Source organism: Astatotilapia calliptera, chromosome 12, assembly GCF_964374335.1.
Source record: "Astatotilapia calliptera chromosome 12, fAstCal68.1, whole genome shotgun sequence".
NCBI lineage: Eukaryota > Metazoa > Chordata > Actinopteri > Cichliformes > Cichlidae > Astatotilapia > Astatotilapia calliptera.
The window spans coordinates 11,939,078-11,951,874 of record NC_137433.1 but is presented as its reverse complement, the minus strand read 5'-3'; the positions used below and the strand labels follow the sequence as shown (position 1 = coordinate 11,951,874).

Below are 12,797 nucleotides of genomic sequence, written 5' to 3'. Positions count from 1 at the left end.
CTTAGAGGGAACATTGGTGAGTTATTTTGAGGTGACATCAAATATGCAGTGTTATACAAGCTGTACACTGACTACTTTTCATTGTATCAAAGTGTCATATCTTTAGTGTTGTCCCATGAAAAGATAGAATAAAATATTTACAAAAATGTGAGAGGTGTTTATAGTATCTCACTTTTGTCAGATACTATAACACCCCTCACTATATGGGAGATGTTTTAGTCTTAGGCGTTTCTGGGGAAATTTTTACAGTAAACAGAAGATGCACTGACAACATTTGGAATAACTGCATTATCAGTGTATGAACGTGTGTGTCAATGGGTGGATGACTGAATGTGTAAAGGGCTTTGGGGTCCTTAGGGACTAAGTAAAGCGCTATACAAATACACGCCATTTATCTTTTTTTTTTTTTAATGAAACTTTGAGTTTACTTTGGAAATATTGACCGGAAATCGTTTCGTCCTATTTACTGTTTGATTTTCGAAGGGAATCGAACCGACATAATTTTGTTTATATCGCAGTTACATCAGTTTTCGCTGGGTTAGTTGCAATATTTTCAAAAACCGAAATCAGATCTGCCCACAAACAAGCTCTGATTTTGCCGGAAGTCATTTTCATTCCGTGTAACTTGACCCGTGGCTCGTTCTCCTCCCTGTTGCTATGGTAACAGGGCTCGCCCAGGTGGAGCCACTGGCTGGCGTCTTGTTGGTCACGTGGGGGTCTGAGGAACAGTAGAGAAAGTGGTAGCTACATTCCCATTAACCGCAAATTCATGGAAACAAGCAGCTGCACTGTGATTTCTCCTCGACGAACGATCAGATGAAATTACATCAGTTTTTTCTTCCGTGGGGCAAAGTGCTTTAACGAAGACTGCTTTTAAGTCACAGCGGTCAGCAGTGATTAAGAAAAGAAATGCGGCTGTTTACAGACATTATTTGGTGGAAAACAGGTTTACTCACTGTGACATTTCGCGATTTTTCCCTCTGCTGTATTATCTTGTCTTGAGGTGGCTGTCTTTTAGACACGGTGTTCCGTTGTCTCCGCATCCTCTAGCATGAACTTGTAGCGTTGACGCCAGTATAAAAGCTACCTGCGAGGACGTGGGCAGTCCGCCATGAAAATGATGCATCATGGAATGTGAGCGTCTAAACTTTAAGCAACAATTCCACGCCGCGGAGAGTAAAAACATGGAGGTGAGGCAATAACCGACTGAGGCTGATGAAAAAGAGCCTCCCTCAGCTCGTTTTTGTGTGTGTGTGTGTGTGTGAATGTTTGACTCTGCTGGTCGTGGCCGACACACGCACCCAAAGGACCTGCACGGGGACGGGACGTCAGTGTGTGTGGTGATGCTTCTTCTCTATTTTTTTTCTGGTGTCAGTTTTGGTTTCTCCAGCAAGGTCTGCGCTATTCCGCAATGGCTCGATTTGAAGACGAACTGTCCAGCCGCTATGGAGGCGGCTGCCCCGCGGCCCCTGCCAGGGGGGGCAGCCGGCAGCCGGGGCCTCCGGGTGGCCAGAGGATGTACAAGCAGACGATGGCCCAGAGAGCCAGGACCATGGCCATTTACAACCCAATTCCAGTCAAACAGAACTGCCTCACCGTCAACCGCTCTTTGTTCATCTTCAGCGAGGATAATGTAATACGGAAATATGCCAAAAAGATCACCGAATGGCCATATCCTTACAACCCAGTAAACCCCCAGATAAGCCGCTCTGTCCTGTATAAAACCCGCATGCCTGACGCCGAACTCCCAGGAAATTTTAAGGGGCCTTATTTAGAGGCAGAAGAAGCCGGCATCTAGAATACTGTTTATTAATTAGTATAAATATATGTTAAGAAAGCAACAATACGTTCAGCTAAAATGTAAAACTTGCACAGCTGGCTCTCTGGTTGTTTCCAGTGTTGGTCACAAGTCCCATGCTGCTAAATGCTGTAGTCATGAGGTTTTTTTTTATTTTTTATAATATAGCACATCTAGGTAAGAGTTGAAGTTTGTGTGATGATATGACTATATGGGCTTCTCGGTAGATCCTTTTCTTGTCTTCTGGTGAATGCTGTGCTCTGCAGATGGTGCTGTCCAGGGAACTGAACTTCAGCAATCTGCAGGCTTTCCTCAGCAGTGAGGCGGTGGCACGCTGCATGGGTGTGACACAAAACAAACAAGCGCTGAAATGCAGCAGGTTTCAGGTTATAAAGCAGCTCATGTCTGTTTGGTAGATGTTGTGCACAGTGAGTGAATGCCACCTGCTGAGCTTTGTATGCTGACCAAAATCATTTCTTACTGGTGTGCATTTAGATTTTTTCTGAGGAAAAGTCCCTGGAAAGACACCTGTATATGTGCATGAGTGTTCATGCAATTAACTCACATTTAGTTGTGGAATAGTATCCATTGCGTAAGTCACTGGTTGGTTAACCTCTGGCATGATAAAAGTTTTCTTTTATCATTTTTAATGTCGCAGTGCATTAGTGAGCCATTTATCCTGGTGTGCTGCAGGAGGATTTACTGTGGTTCGAAGCAGTTGGAGGCCTGGTGGCTGGAATCCATCGGTCTCCTCCCTCTCCTGAGGATCCTCTCCTACTGGCCGAGCTGTATCGTCCGTGAGGGGTACACTAATAACACGATGGCAGTGCAATGTAGGGAGCGAGATACCCAAATGAGCGGTACAAATCTGCATTTAATTTCTTTTAAAAAGCAGACGTTAAATTAAACACTGAAGAACTGCTGCATATCACCAGATATGCATCACCAAGCTCCCACCACACTGGAGACTTAGAATGGTGATCACTTTGGGTTGTCTTGCTTTTGCAAAAATCAGGGAGTGTATTAGAAGATAGATATAGCTCTCTAGTAAGGTGCTAGTAAAATAGTACGACTATATTGAAGGGGCACGTCGTGAAAATATTTAGTTTACTGTACTGTATTTTTCTGTGGGTGTAGATGGAGAAAGTAACCATCTATACACACAATTATAATCAGGAGTTGTCATCCTTGATTTTTAGTGTACAAATTTGACTGGAAGTGTTTGTTATAAGTGACCAAGTTGAGGTCTGCAGATCATGAAAAGGTTTTCCTCAACTCGTGTAAGAACAAAGCTGGAAAGATTAGTTTTGTAATGTAAAAGGTTACATTGTTAAATTGTAATAAGTAATGCAATTAAATTTAAATGAAAGGAGTACAACTTATTTCAGTTAGTTTGGTACAGGAATTGCAGTGCTAGGTGTTTGGCAGATGGGAGGTAGTGCATATTCAAACTATTAAAAAAAACCCACACAGTTCAAAAGAATGCTCTAAAAATATGACAAAAATGGCATTTATAACAAACAATGTAACAAAGGTTATATTTCAAATGTAATCCACATACACTGCAAGCTTTTTATCAACATCACATTTTTACTCTGTAGTTTTTAAAACAAATTTTCCCAGTATCTGACTACAGTTACATTTATTTTATGAGTTCATTATAGAACTCTGTTGTATTAGAACTGTTATATATAATGGAATAAAAATTTCCATTACCGTTTCATTGACTTTGTTTACAGTACAAATGTAAACATGAAAAAAACAGATATCAAAATTTGAGCCCATAATACCAAATGACTGAACCCAGTCTAGATACAGGGACGCAATTTTGCCCTTTATTCTTCTGATTATACTTACATTATTTGTGTCATTTTATTATGGAGTGCTTCCTGCATAAAGGAGTTTCTGTGCTTCCTCTTCTCCCTAAAGCAGCGTTAGCTTCCCATTTCCAATATTGTGATAGCAGCAGCAAGAGGGAAAGGGAACATTTACAAGATGGTAGTGCTGCCAAAAACACAGTAAGCTGAGCTGGAGTTGGGAGACTTAAGCAAGTTAAGATTTTCAATGGAAGTAGATATATTGGATGTTGAATATGAAGCTGCTAGGCAGCAGGGAAAGAGAGAGACCACAGAGAAGCTTTATGCATATATTGAAGGAAGACATGGTGTAACACAGGAGAATGCTAGTTGTTGGAAGAGATGGAGGCAGATGATCTGCTGTGGCAATATTACCAGTTAACATAAAAGGATAGCTTTGGTTGACCTATGAAGTGATAGCAAAAATGCCGGTGTGTCAGCATTGCTCCGCCCAGATGATTGAAACAGAGCTAGGAACTGAACTTGGAACTTAAAAAAAGTGTTGTGTTAGGAAATAATAAACAAACAAAACACACTGATTGCTGTACTGAGTCAGTCCTTGAATATATTTCTGCCACAAACTCACTCATCATCTACCCAGTTCTCTTCATTCTTACTATAAAACCCTGATGGATAGGGACATTAGTTCATGAACTATTTCTTCTTCCTTAATACATCATTTCCAAGTTGACACTTAGTAGCTGTTTTACCTGCTCTGTTGTCTAACCTTCCATTGATTTCTCTTGGTATGACAGAAAGATGATGACAAGCAGGCTAAAAGCTTTATCACTGATGGATGAGGTAGCCACAAAAAATAACTGCTATGAAATTTAATTGTAGCTTCAAGTGCATGCACTCTGTTTCTTTGAATCTTCTCCAGTATTCCTCTCCAGCCAATCTGATACATAACCTAGCACAATCATTTCAACAGAAAGAGATGTCTGGTGCCAGTGCCAAAACTTTCTATTCATGCATAATGCTGTTACCTACCAATGTAAAGGGGGGAATGGCTTTGTGTCAACTTTCGTCAGGTTTCTATGTCTTGATTTAATGTTTGCTAGTTTTCACAAGACTTCCTTAACACTGTCACTCCATTTGAGTACATGATCTTGGCTACTATTATAGCAAACTGCATTGTGCTGGCCTTGGAACAACACCTACCGGCCTCAGACAAAACCCCAATGTCAGAGCGTTTGGTAAGTAAAAAAGCTGGTTGATTCTTTTATTGTGTTACACAATAGAAACAGCAGTTTGTAAATGCAAACACTGTGAGGATTAGCATTGTTATTTTTAACAGATGTTTTTCTTTTGTCTGGAATGCATGCATGCATGTCTCTCTGTAAGTAAATAGTTTCTATTCTGCAAACTCTGCTTCCAAAAAGTTTCTGATTTCATTCTTTCCTCTTTTACCTAACTGTGCTCATGGGTTTGACCATTTCAAGTAGTATCAAGTATCTAAACTGAAAAGATGTGAAGATACCAGTTTTCCCCTCAGCATGTGTCCTTCCTCCTGAGCGCTGCAGGTTGTGTAGATCCATGCAGAGCTGCCTTTGATCCTCATTGTGTCATTACCACAGGCTACCCCTGCTCCATCTTCCTCCCACCGAACTCTCTTGTCAAGTCTTTCTATTAAAGAGGGAAATAGTGGGAGTTACAATGGCAGGGCTGCTTTAGAAATTAAATACCACATACCATAGATTTCATAAAATGTCTGTGTTTGCCAAGCAAAGTTATGGAGTTGTGACAAGGGCTACAATTTAAGATTATTGCTTTGGGATTGTGTAGTGTCAAAAAAACGAATAAAAATTAAAAAGCCAAACTGAAAGCTCCCTGCTGTGATAAGGAAGCGGTTGAAAGTAGGTATCAATAGGGCTGTTCGATATAACGATATATATCGGATGACGATATAAAAATGTCTATCGTTTCATTTTACGCTATCGTTTGTTTCGTAGTGTCGCAAAATAAGCAATATTTTTTCATCGTTTTGATGGTCACTGCAGTGGCTATATTCATTTCTTAAAGTTCTCTCTTTCTCTTATATTTTATATAACCACACTACGGACGGACAAGCGCCTGTTTTTATGTGTTGTCGTTAGCAACAACGACGGTAATAGCATCGCGTGTCCGCTTGTTTATGTTCCACAAACCTTTCACAATAAAGCTCAAGATCCTGTTGAGACTTTTCAAAATAAACTGAATCACGTGAAAGAGCAGATTATTTACGGATGAGAAGTAAAGAAGAGCCGCCAGGTGCTAAAAAATAAACCTTAGACTCAAACGTTAGAACAGGCTTTTCCCCGCAGCACGCCGTGTAATAAATACTCACAAAGAAAACGGTGTCTAAATGTCTAAAAATGTATAGTTTCATGCATCGGTTAAAACACTCGACTCCAGCTACAGGACGCCCAGCTGGAAACACTTCCACTTCCAGCAAAGATTCACAGAATTTACAGAAAATGTTACATTTTTGTGATTTATATCGTTATCGGGACGATAGAATTGTTATATTGGGATATGAGATTTTGGTCATATCGCACAGCCCTAGGTATCAATACAGAAGGGGGAATAATTATTTGATCCCCTGCTGAATTGGTAAGTTTGCACACTTACAAAGAAATGAACAGTCTCTAATTTTATGGTAGTTTCATTTGAATGAAGAGACAAAATATCAGCTAGAAATAAAATAAATAAATAAAAAAAAACACTAAAGAAAAAATTTGTATTTGATCTCCTACAATCCAGCCTTAATTCTGGCTCCCACAGATTCGCCGTGTGGTCATGTGTGCTCACACAGATTGCAATCAGTTAGTCAATTAAATACATTTGGTCTGTCAAAGGACATCAGGGACAATATTTTAGACCTGTGGAAGGCAAAAACAGGCTACAAGACCATCAGCGAGGAGCTTAGGGAGAAGGTAACTACTGGTGGTGTGATATTCTGTCGCTCTCTAATAAAATTAAATGATCATAAAACTAAAAAACAAATCTACTATAAGAATTAGAGACTGTTCATTTTTTTCCAAGTGAGCAAACTTACAAATTCAGCACAAGATCAAATAATTATTTCCACTACTGTGTAGTCTTTTGTATGATTTTTATAATCTTATACTCTATTAATTGTTGATTTGGTTATTTGAAAAAAAAAAAAGGTCTGTTATTCTATTTCACTGCAAGGGAAGTAGTAGAATTCGCCTGTTTGAGGTAACAAAGATATTAGTTGCACTTTTATCAACATGTAATTAACCAAAATGGTGCCTTCAATGAGGTTTCAAGGCATTTGATAAAAGCAGCTATAGATCACTTTTATGGTGATCACACTACTATTTGATGTTGCAATCCAAGTCAGTGCACCCTTTATGCTGATGGATGAACAGGCTGTAGCATGAATGTAGCATGCCTGTAATGTTACTATGTTACTCTCAGTCTCTCTGTACAAACGTTACATTTTTAAGAGGAAGTTAAAATACTGCTCGAAAACGAGCAGGAGGACATCTGCATGTGTAATTGCATTGTAATGGGCAAAATTGGATTAGGGTTATATTATATGTCGGAGTATTCTGAGGTGTGAAGTTGATAACAGATCGCTTAACCGTAACCAATTATTGATTAATGATTACCTTTATGATACCTTTTGGAGTTTGTTTTTTGAATAGATTGAATAGATGCCTTGACCTAAGTTTGAGTACTTTTTTAAAACCTCTTCTCACTTTAAACTCTATTAAGTTAATGGAGTGATGAAGCCGAATTAATTATACTGAATCAGTCTACCAGCACTAGTTACACCATGTGTTATTCCTTTTACTGGGGGACACCTCTAGTTTTCTAAATCGTTTCCAGAACTCACAGATTCACAGGGAAAAAAAGGTTTCGATTTTTCGTAGTTATAGTTCTTTTGGTGGGTTAAAGCATCTGTAGAGCTTGCTTTGTAGAGGATCACGGACACTTAATGATCTAGACCCTTCTTTTTCATTGTGTATTATTTCACATTATCTGTCTCAATCTTTATAAATTTATGTCTGCAGTTTCAGAAATCCTTTGCTCTTCTTTCCTCTTACAGGATGACACAGAACCCTACTTTATTGGAATATTTTGCTTTGAGGCTGGCATCAAGATCATTGCCCTGGGCTTTGCGTTCCACAAAGGCTCCTACCTGCGTAATGGCTGGAATGTAATGGACTTTGTGGTGGTCCTAACAGGGTGAGTAGCACAGGCCTAATGGCTTATGTAGCTGCTAACTGACAGAGCCGATGGGCAACAGCGATTAATGAGAGGCGGGAGAGAGCTTTGTTGTGTATGTGTGTGTGTTGCATTTCTAATGATCAGTAGAGCTGAGCCATTCCAGATGGTTGGGTGTTTTCTTCCTGTCTGAATAATCAGTGTCTCAGTAAGGGGAATTGTCTGCAGTAGATGTGCAAAACAGAAGGAAATCAGAGAACACAGCACAGAAAGGACTATAATACAAATCCAGTAAAAGCTTCTTTCTTTCTGTTTTTCATCTTTAAAATCATGAAAAACAAACGGATTTTCGAGTAATAGCAAGTTTTGTTTTTTTCAGGGGATTGTGTTGAGTTTAAGGCCATGGCTAGTTCCTTCTGACCACTCTGATGAAAGCACTTAGTTGTGGTTTTAAGAAATTTAGAATAGATGGTACAAATCTTTTTGAAAGTCTGTCTCAAACATGCATCAGTTTCTGTCATGTTTGTGTTGAAAAATTTGGCCAAGTTAACAAAGGATATATCTACACTGTAGATATTTCCCCAAAAAATGTAAGCAGAAACACAAGTAAAGTTGACTTTTTCATAGAGTCAAACTGTAAGAGTTTAGTTTACTTTGTTAACGTTGTATTTATTCTTGTGACTTAAGATAAGATAGCTCTTTATTGTCATTGCACAGTCATACATAGTACAGTAGTACAATGAAATTGGAAAAACTGTCCTGCGTCGGCACTACATATAACACAACACGACACGATATGACACATCCAAACGCAACAAACAACACAACACAGTATATTAACTTAGTATAAAAAAGAAGAATAAGTGTATGTGTATTGCACACTGTTATTATTGCACATTAATTATTATTGCAACTTGTTATAAATATAAATATTATTGTTATTGTTTTAAACATTGTTACCTCCCCCCTAAAAAAGTCCAGGAAGGTATCCAGTCAGGTCAGCTATTTACATTGATTAGGGCTATTGCCCTGTTGTAAAAGCTGTCCTTGAGTCTATTTGTTCGGGACCTCAGCAGCCTGAACCTCCTGCCAGACGGCAGCAGCTTATACACCCGGTGTCCTGGGTGTGTGCAGTCCCGTAGGATGCTGCGTGCCCTCTTGAGACAGCGAGTGCTGTACAGATCCTTCAGGGAGGGAAGAGGATGTCCAATGATTTTTTGGGCCATGTTGATGACCCTCTGGAGTGCCTTTCTGTGTGCTGTGGTGCAGCTGGAGAACCACACACCGATGCAATATGTCAGCACACTTTCAGTGGAGCAGCGGTAGAAGACGGTCAGCAGCTCCTTCTTCAGGTCCATTTTTCTGAGGATTCTCAGAAAGTGGAGACACTGTTGGGCCTTCTTTAAGACCGCAGAGGTGTTAGAGCTCCATTGGAGGTCTGTGTCTATGTGCACACCCAGAAACTTGAAGCTGGAGACCCTTTCCACGCACTCCCCATTGATGCTGACAGGCTGCAGCTCGGACTTCCTCCTTCTGAAGTCAACTACCAGTTCTTTTGTTTTGGTGGTATTGAGGTCCAGGTTGTTAACTGCACACCAATCTGACAGCCTCTGAACTTTAGCTCTGTACGCAGTCTCATCTCCCCCTGAGATGAGCCCCACCACAGTAGTATCATCTGCAAACTTGATGACTGTGTTGTCTGGGTGGGAACTAACACAGTCATGTGTGTACAGAGTGTACAGTAGGGGACTCAGTACACAGCCTTGTGGAGAGCCAGTGTTGAGGCTGAGGAAAGATGAGGCCCCACTCTAACTCTCTGTACACGGTCTGAGAAGAAGTCTCTGATCCAGCGGCAGGTGGTGGAAGGAAGTCCAATTTCCAGCAGTTTAACTATTAGTCTGTCCGGGAGTATCGTATTGAAAGCAGAGCTAAAGTCAACAAAGAGCAGCCTGGCGTAACGGCCCTGCACTTCCAGGTGAGAGATGGTGGTGTGGAGCGTTGTAGCGATGGCATCTTCAGTTGATCTGTTAGCTCTGTATGCAAACTGGAGCGGGTCGAGTGTGGGTGGCAAGCAGGACATGATGTGACGTCGGACCAGTTTCTCGAAGCACTTCATTATAACAGGTGTTAGAGCAACTGGTCGGTAGCCTATTAAACTTCTATACTGCTATACAGTTTAGAACCCTTGATGTTTATTTGTACCTTATGAAGGTCAGTCTGGAACTTCAGGTAAAAATTTTGTATCCCCTTTAAAAGTGATGCAATGCTTTTGCATCACTTTTAATTGCTGTTGAAGTGTGGTAACGGTGAAAAGGGAGAGGCTGTATTGTGGGGGGTTGATGCTGGAAGGGCAGGGATCAGGAGACTGCTGTTATGCTGCTGAAAGTCCCTGAACACGTGCTAGCCCCACTGGGGGACAGGCCAGCCTCTTTTACGTAATGATACAGAGATTTATTTGCAGCGTCTTGGGCTGTGAGGAGCCTCGTTGCAACAAACAGCCTCTGCCAATTCCCAAACCTCTCATCAACACCTTAACCTCTTGCTGGATATCACTAAGAGTCAGTGAGACTTTTGTTCCTGTTAGCTGGAAACAAGGAAATATAATAAATGTCTGGTTTGCTAATATGTGTCTGAGATCTGCTTGTTTGCATGTTGCATCTTTATTGTAGAACCAAAACCGTTTGTGTTCTGCATAAATACTAAATATAAATATGTTAAAACTAGCAAATATAAGGATTCCTTATATAATCAGTCAGTTCTAACGATCCCACGTGAGCATCTCAAACTGTCAATTTTCTTGTTCCATAGCTTTAGTGTATCTAATGAAGCTATAAAAAACTTTATACTATAAAAATTGTCAAGTTACAGGCCTTCAAAGTACATGCAGAGAATTTTGCACTTGTTCATCCTTTTTGAGCCTTCCTAACATAGAAAGAGCTATACTGGGAGCCCAATCCAGTCAAAAATATTTTCTTGATAAGGATGGAGGATGGGTTACACTGGCTTACATATAAATCTAGTTATCTTCTGATGATGGCCTTTTTTCAAGCTATAGGCAAGTGATGGAATACTGTGGGATTAAAAATAGGCTTAGCATGTGCATTACGCAATAAACAATTTCTGTTATATACTTATGAATAATAGAAACATTCTAACATATGCAAAATGTATGCAAGGAACATTTCTCCTAGTAAAATGCTTTACTAGTACCCACAAGTACTGTATGAAGCATAAATCGTGTGTTGAGTGTTGAGATTATTGACAGGTTGTTAGAGCATTTGTGAGAGAGAGAGAGAGAGAGTGAGAGTGAGAGTGAGTGAGTGAGTGAGTGAGTGGCTGGGTGTGGATGCAGCTCAAGCAGGCCTGATTCAATTGGGGCTGAACAGGCTGGCATGTCAGCCATAATTGAAGGGTTGGGTGGTGGATAGAGGCCATTACAGCTGTGGTCTGGTCATTTTATCAGGGCCGTGCTACACTGATGGGTTGAGCCATGTTTTCTGGGTAGATATCGGATCACTTGTGCAGAGTGCATGCAGCTGAACACACACATGCAGGTAGTGCACTTAAGCATGCTTGTACACACATGCTGGCCAATCATTTCTCAGTGATGATGTCCATTTCCTGCAGGATGTGCTGTGTGAAAACCCATAGCAATCATGTATTAGCAGTGACTCATTGATTATCAGCATTCAGCTCATCTGAGCAGTCATCTTAGCAGGTTGTTTGTAACTTGAGTATAACATGACCCTTCATGGTTCACTCTGTTGTGCTTTCACAGGTTGCAAATGCCACATCCTCTCTTCCATGTAACATGAAAGATTACATAGAACACTTGGATAATAAGGAATTATAATATTATATCGTTGAAGTAACAAATACATTAACTACGGATTTATGTAATTTTGGCAATATTGCACTGACAGAGGGGAAAAAATAGAATTTTTATAATATCGGTTGTAAAACTCTCAGGAGAGAGATCACAGACTTTAAGGCGGCGAGGCGTGATTGCGGGTGCCACTCAAGTGCGTCCGACTCCCATGCAGGGGCACTGCAGACCACGCCCCGCCACATACATTAACCACATGAAATACATATTTAGGCAGAATTTTGCAAATATCTATTTTTCATTTTTTAGCAGCATAGTGCTTTTTTTCCAATTACTTTTTAAAAGTTAGGTCAACGCTCCAAAAGCCCACAGGCAATATAAGGGTGGCGGCTCACAACAGTTTTTGTTTGCTACATGGATGATTTTAGTTAAGCTGGGTGTCTTTCCTTTTTTTATATTTCTTTAAGAGTTCAAAATGTGTTAATTACATAAATAAAATTAAATTTTCTCTGTAGCACTTCATGGATTTCATAAGCAGCACACTTTAGTTGCTCTGTGGATTCTTTTAAAAAGCAGTTAAAAACATTCCTGTTCAAACAAGCCTTTTGTTGATCCACGTATTTGATATTCTTAACATTTTTTACATTTGACCTTTTACATTGTGTATAATGTCTATTGATTGTATTGTTTATTTTAATATTTGTGTACAGCGCTTTGTGACTGCCTGTCTGTGAAAGGCGCTTAATAAATAAACTTTACTTACTTACTTTAGTTGTTCACACAAAGCATAAAGGTAAAAAAAAAACAATATATGCAGTGTTATCTTCATTTTAGATGTCAAAAAGTATTTGCGGCTCCCAGTGTTTTCTTTTGCGTGGAAACCGGGTCCAAGTGGCTCTTTGGGTGTTAAAGGTGTTAAAGACCCCTGGTCTAGGTATTCCTAACGACCCCTTAGTCTTTCATTATTATTGAGCTGATGTCATGGAGTTGCTACGGATCAGACTTATTCTGTCACATCCATCGTCACAATTAGGCCCTTCTTAGAAAGACTTAGGTCCTTCCTTTATTCCCCAGTTCAAAATTGGTGAGTACTGTTCACTTATTCATATCCCAGAATTGATCTCTTTTAGCTTAATAATAA

General features: G+C 40.0%; 1 protein-coding gene and 1 long non-coding RNA gene across 2 annotated transcripts in view; one reads left to right on the top strand and one right to left on the bottom strand.

Moving 5' to 3' along the window:
• Positions 1-349: 349 nt before the first annotated feature.
• Positions 350-1,257, bottom strand: LOC145432231 (uncharacterized). The gene is made up of 2 exons (XR_013912510.1): positions 957-1,257; positions 350-718 (listed from the first exon to the last, which is right to left on the bottom strand). It is a non-coding gene; the product is annotated as an uncharacterized LOC145432231 (long non-coding RNA).
• Positions 1,258-1,362: 105 nt separating this feature from the next.
• LOC113033089 (voltage-dependent N-type calcium channel subunit alpha-1B-like) overlaps positions 1,363-12,797 on the top strand; it is a 326,109-nt gene continuing 314,674 nt past the window's right edge. The window contains exons 1-3 of the mRNA XM_080308904.1: positions 1,363-1,671; positions 4,745-4,850; positions 7,712-7,851. Of these exons, the coding sequence (XP_080165030.1) occupies positions 1,412-1,671; positions 4,745-4,850; positions 7,712-7,851 (506 nt within the window). The 5' untranslated portion in view covers positions 1,363-1,411. The remainder of the gene's footprint in view (positions 1,672-4,744; positions 4,851-7,711; positions 7,852-12,797) is intronic.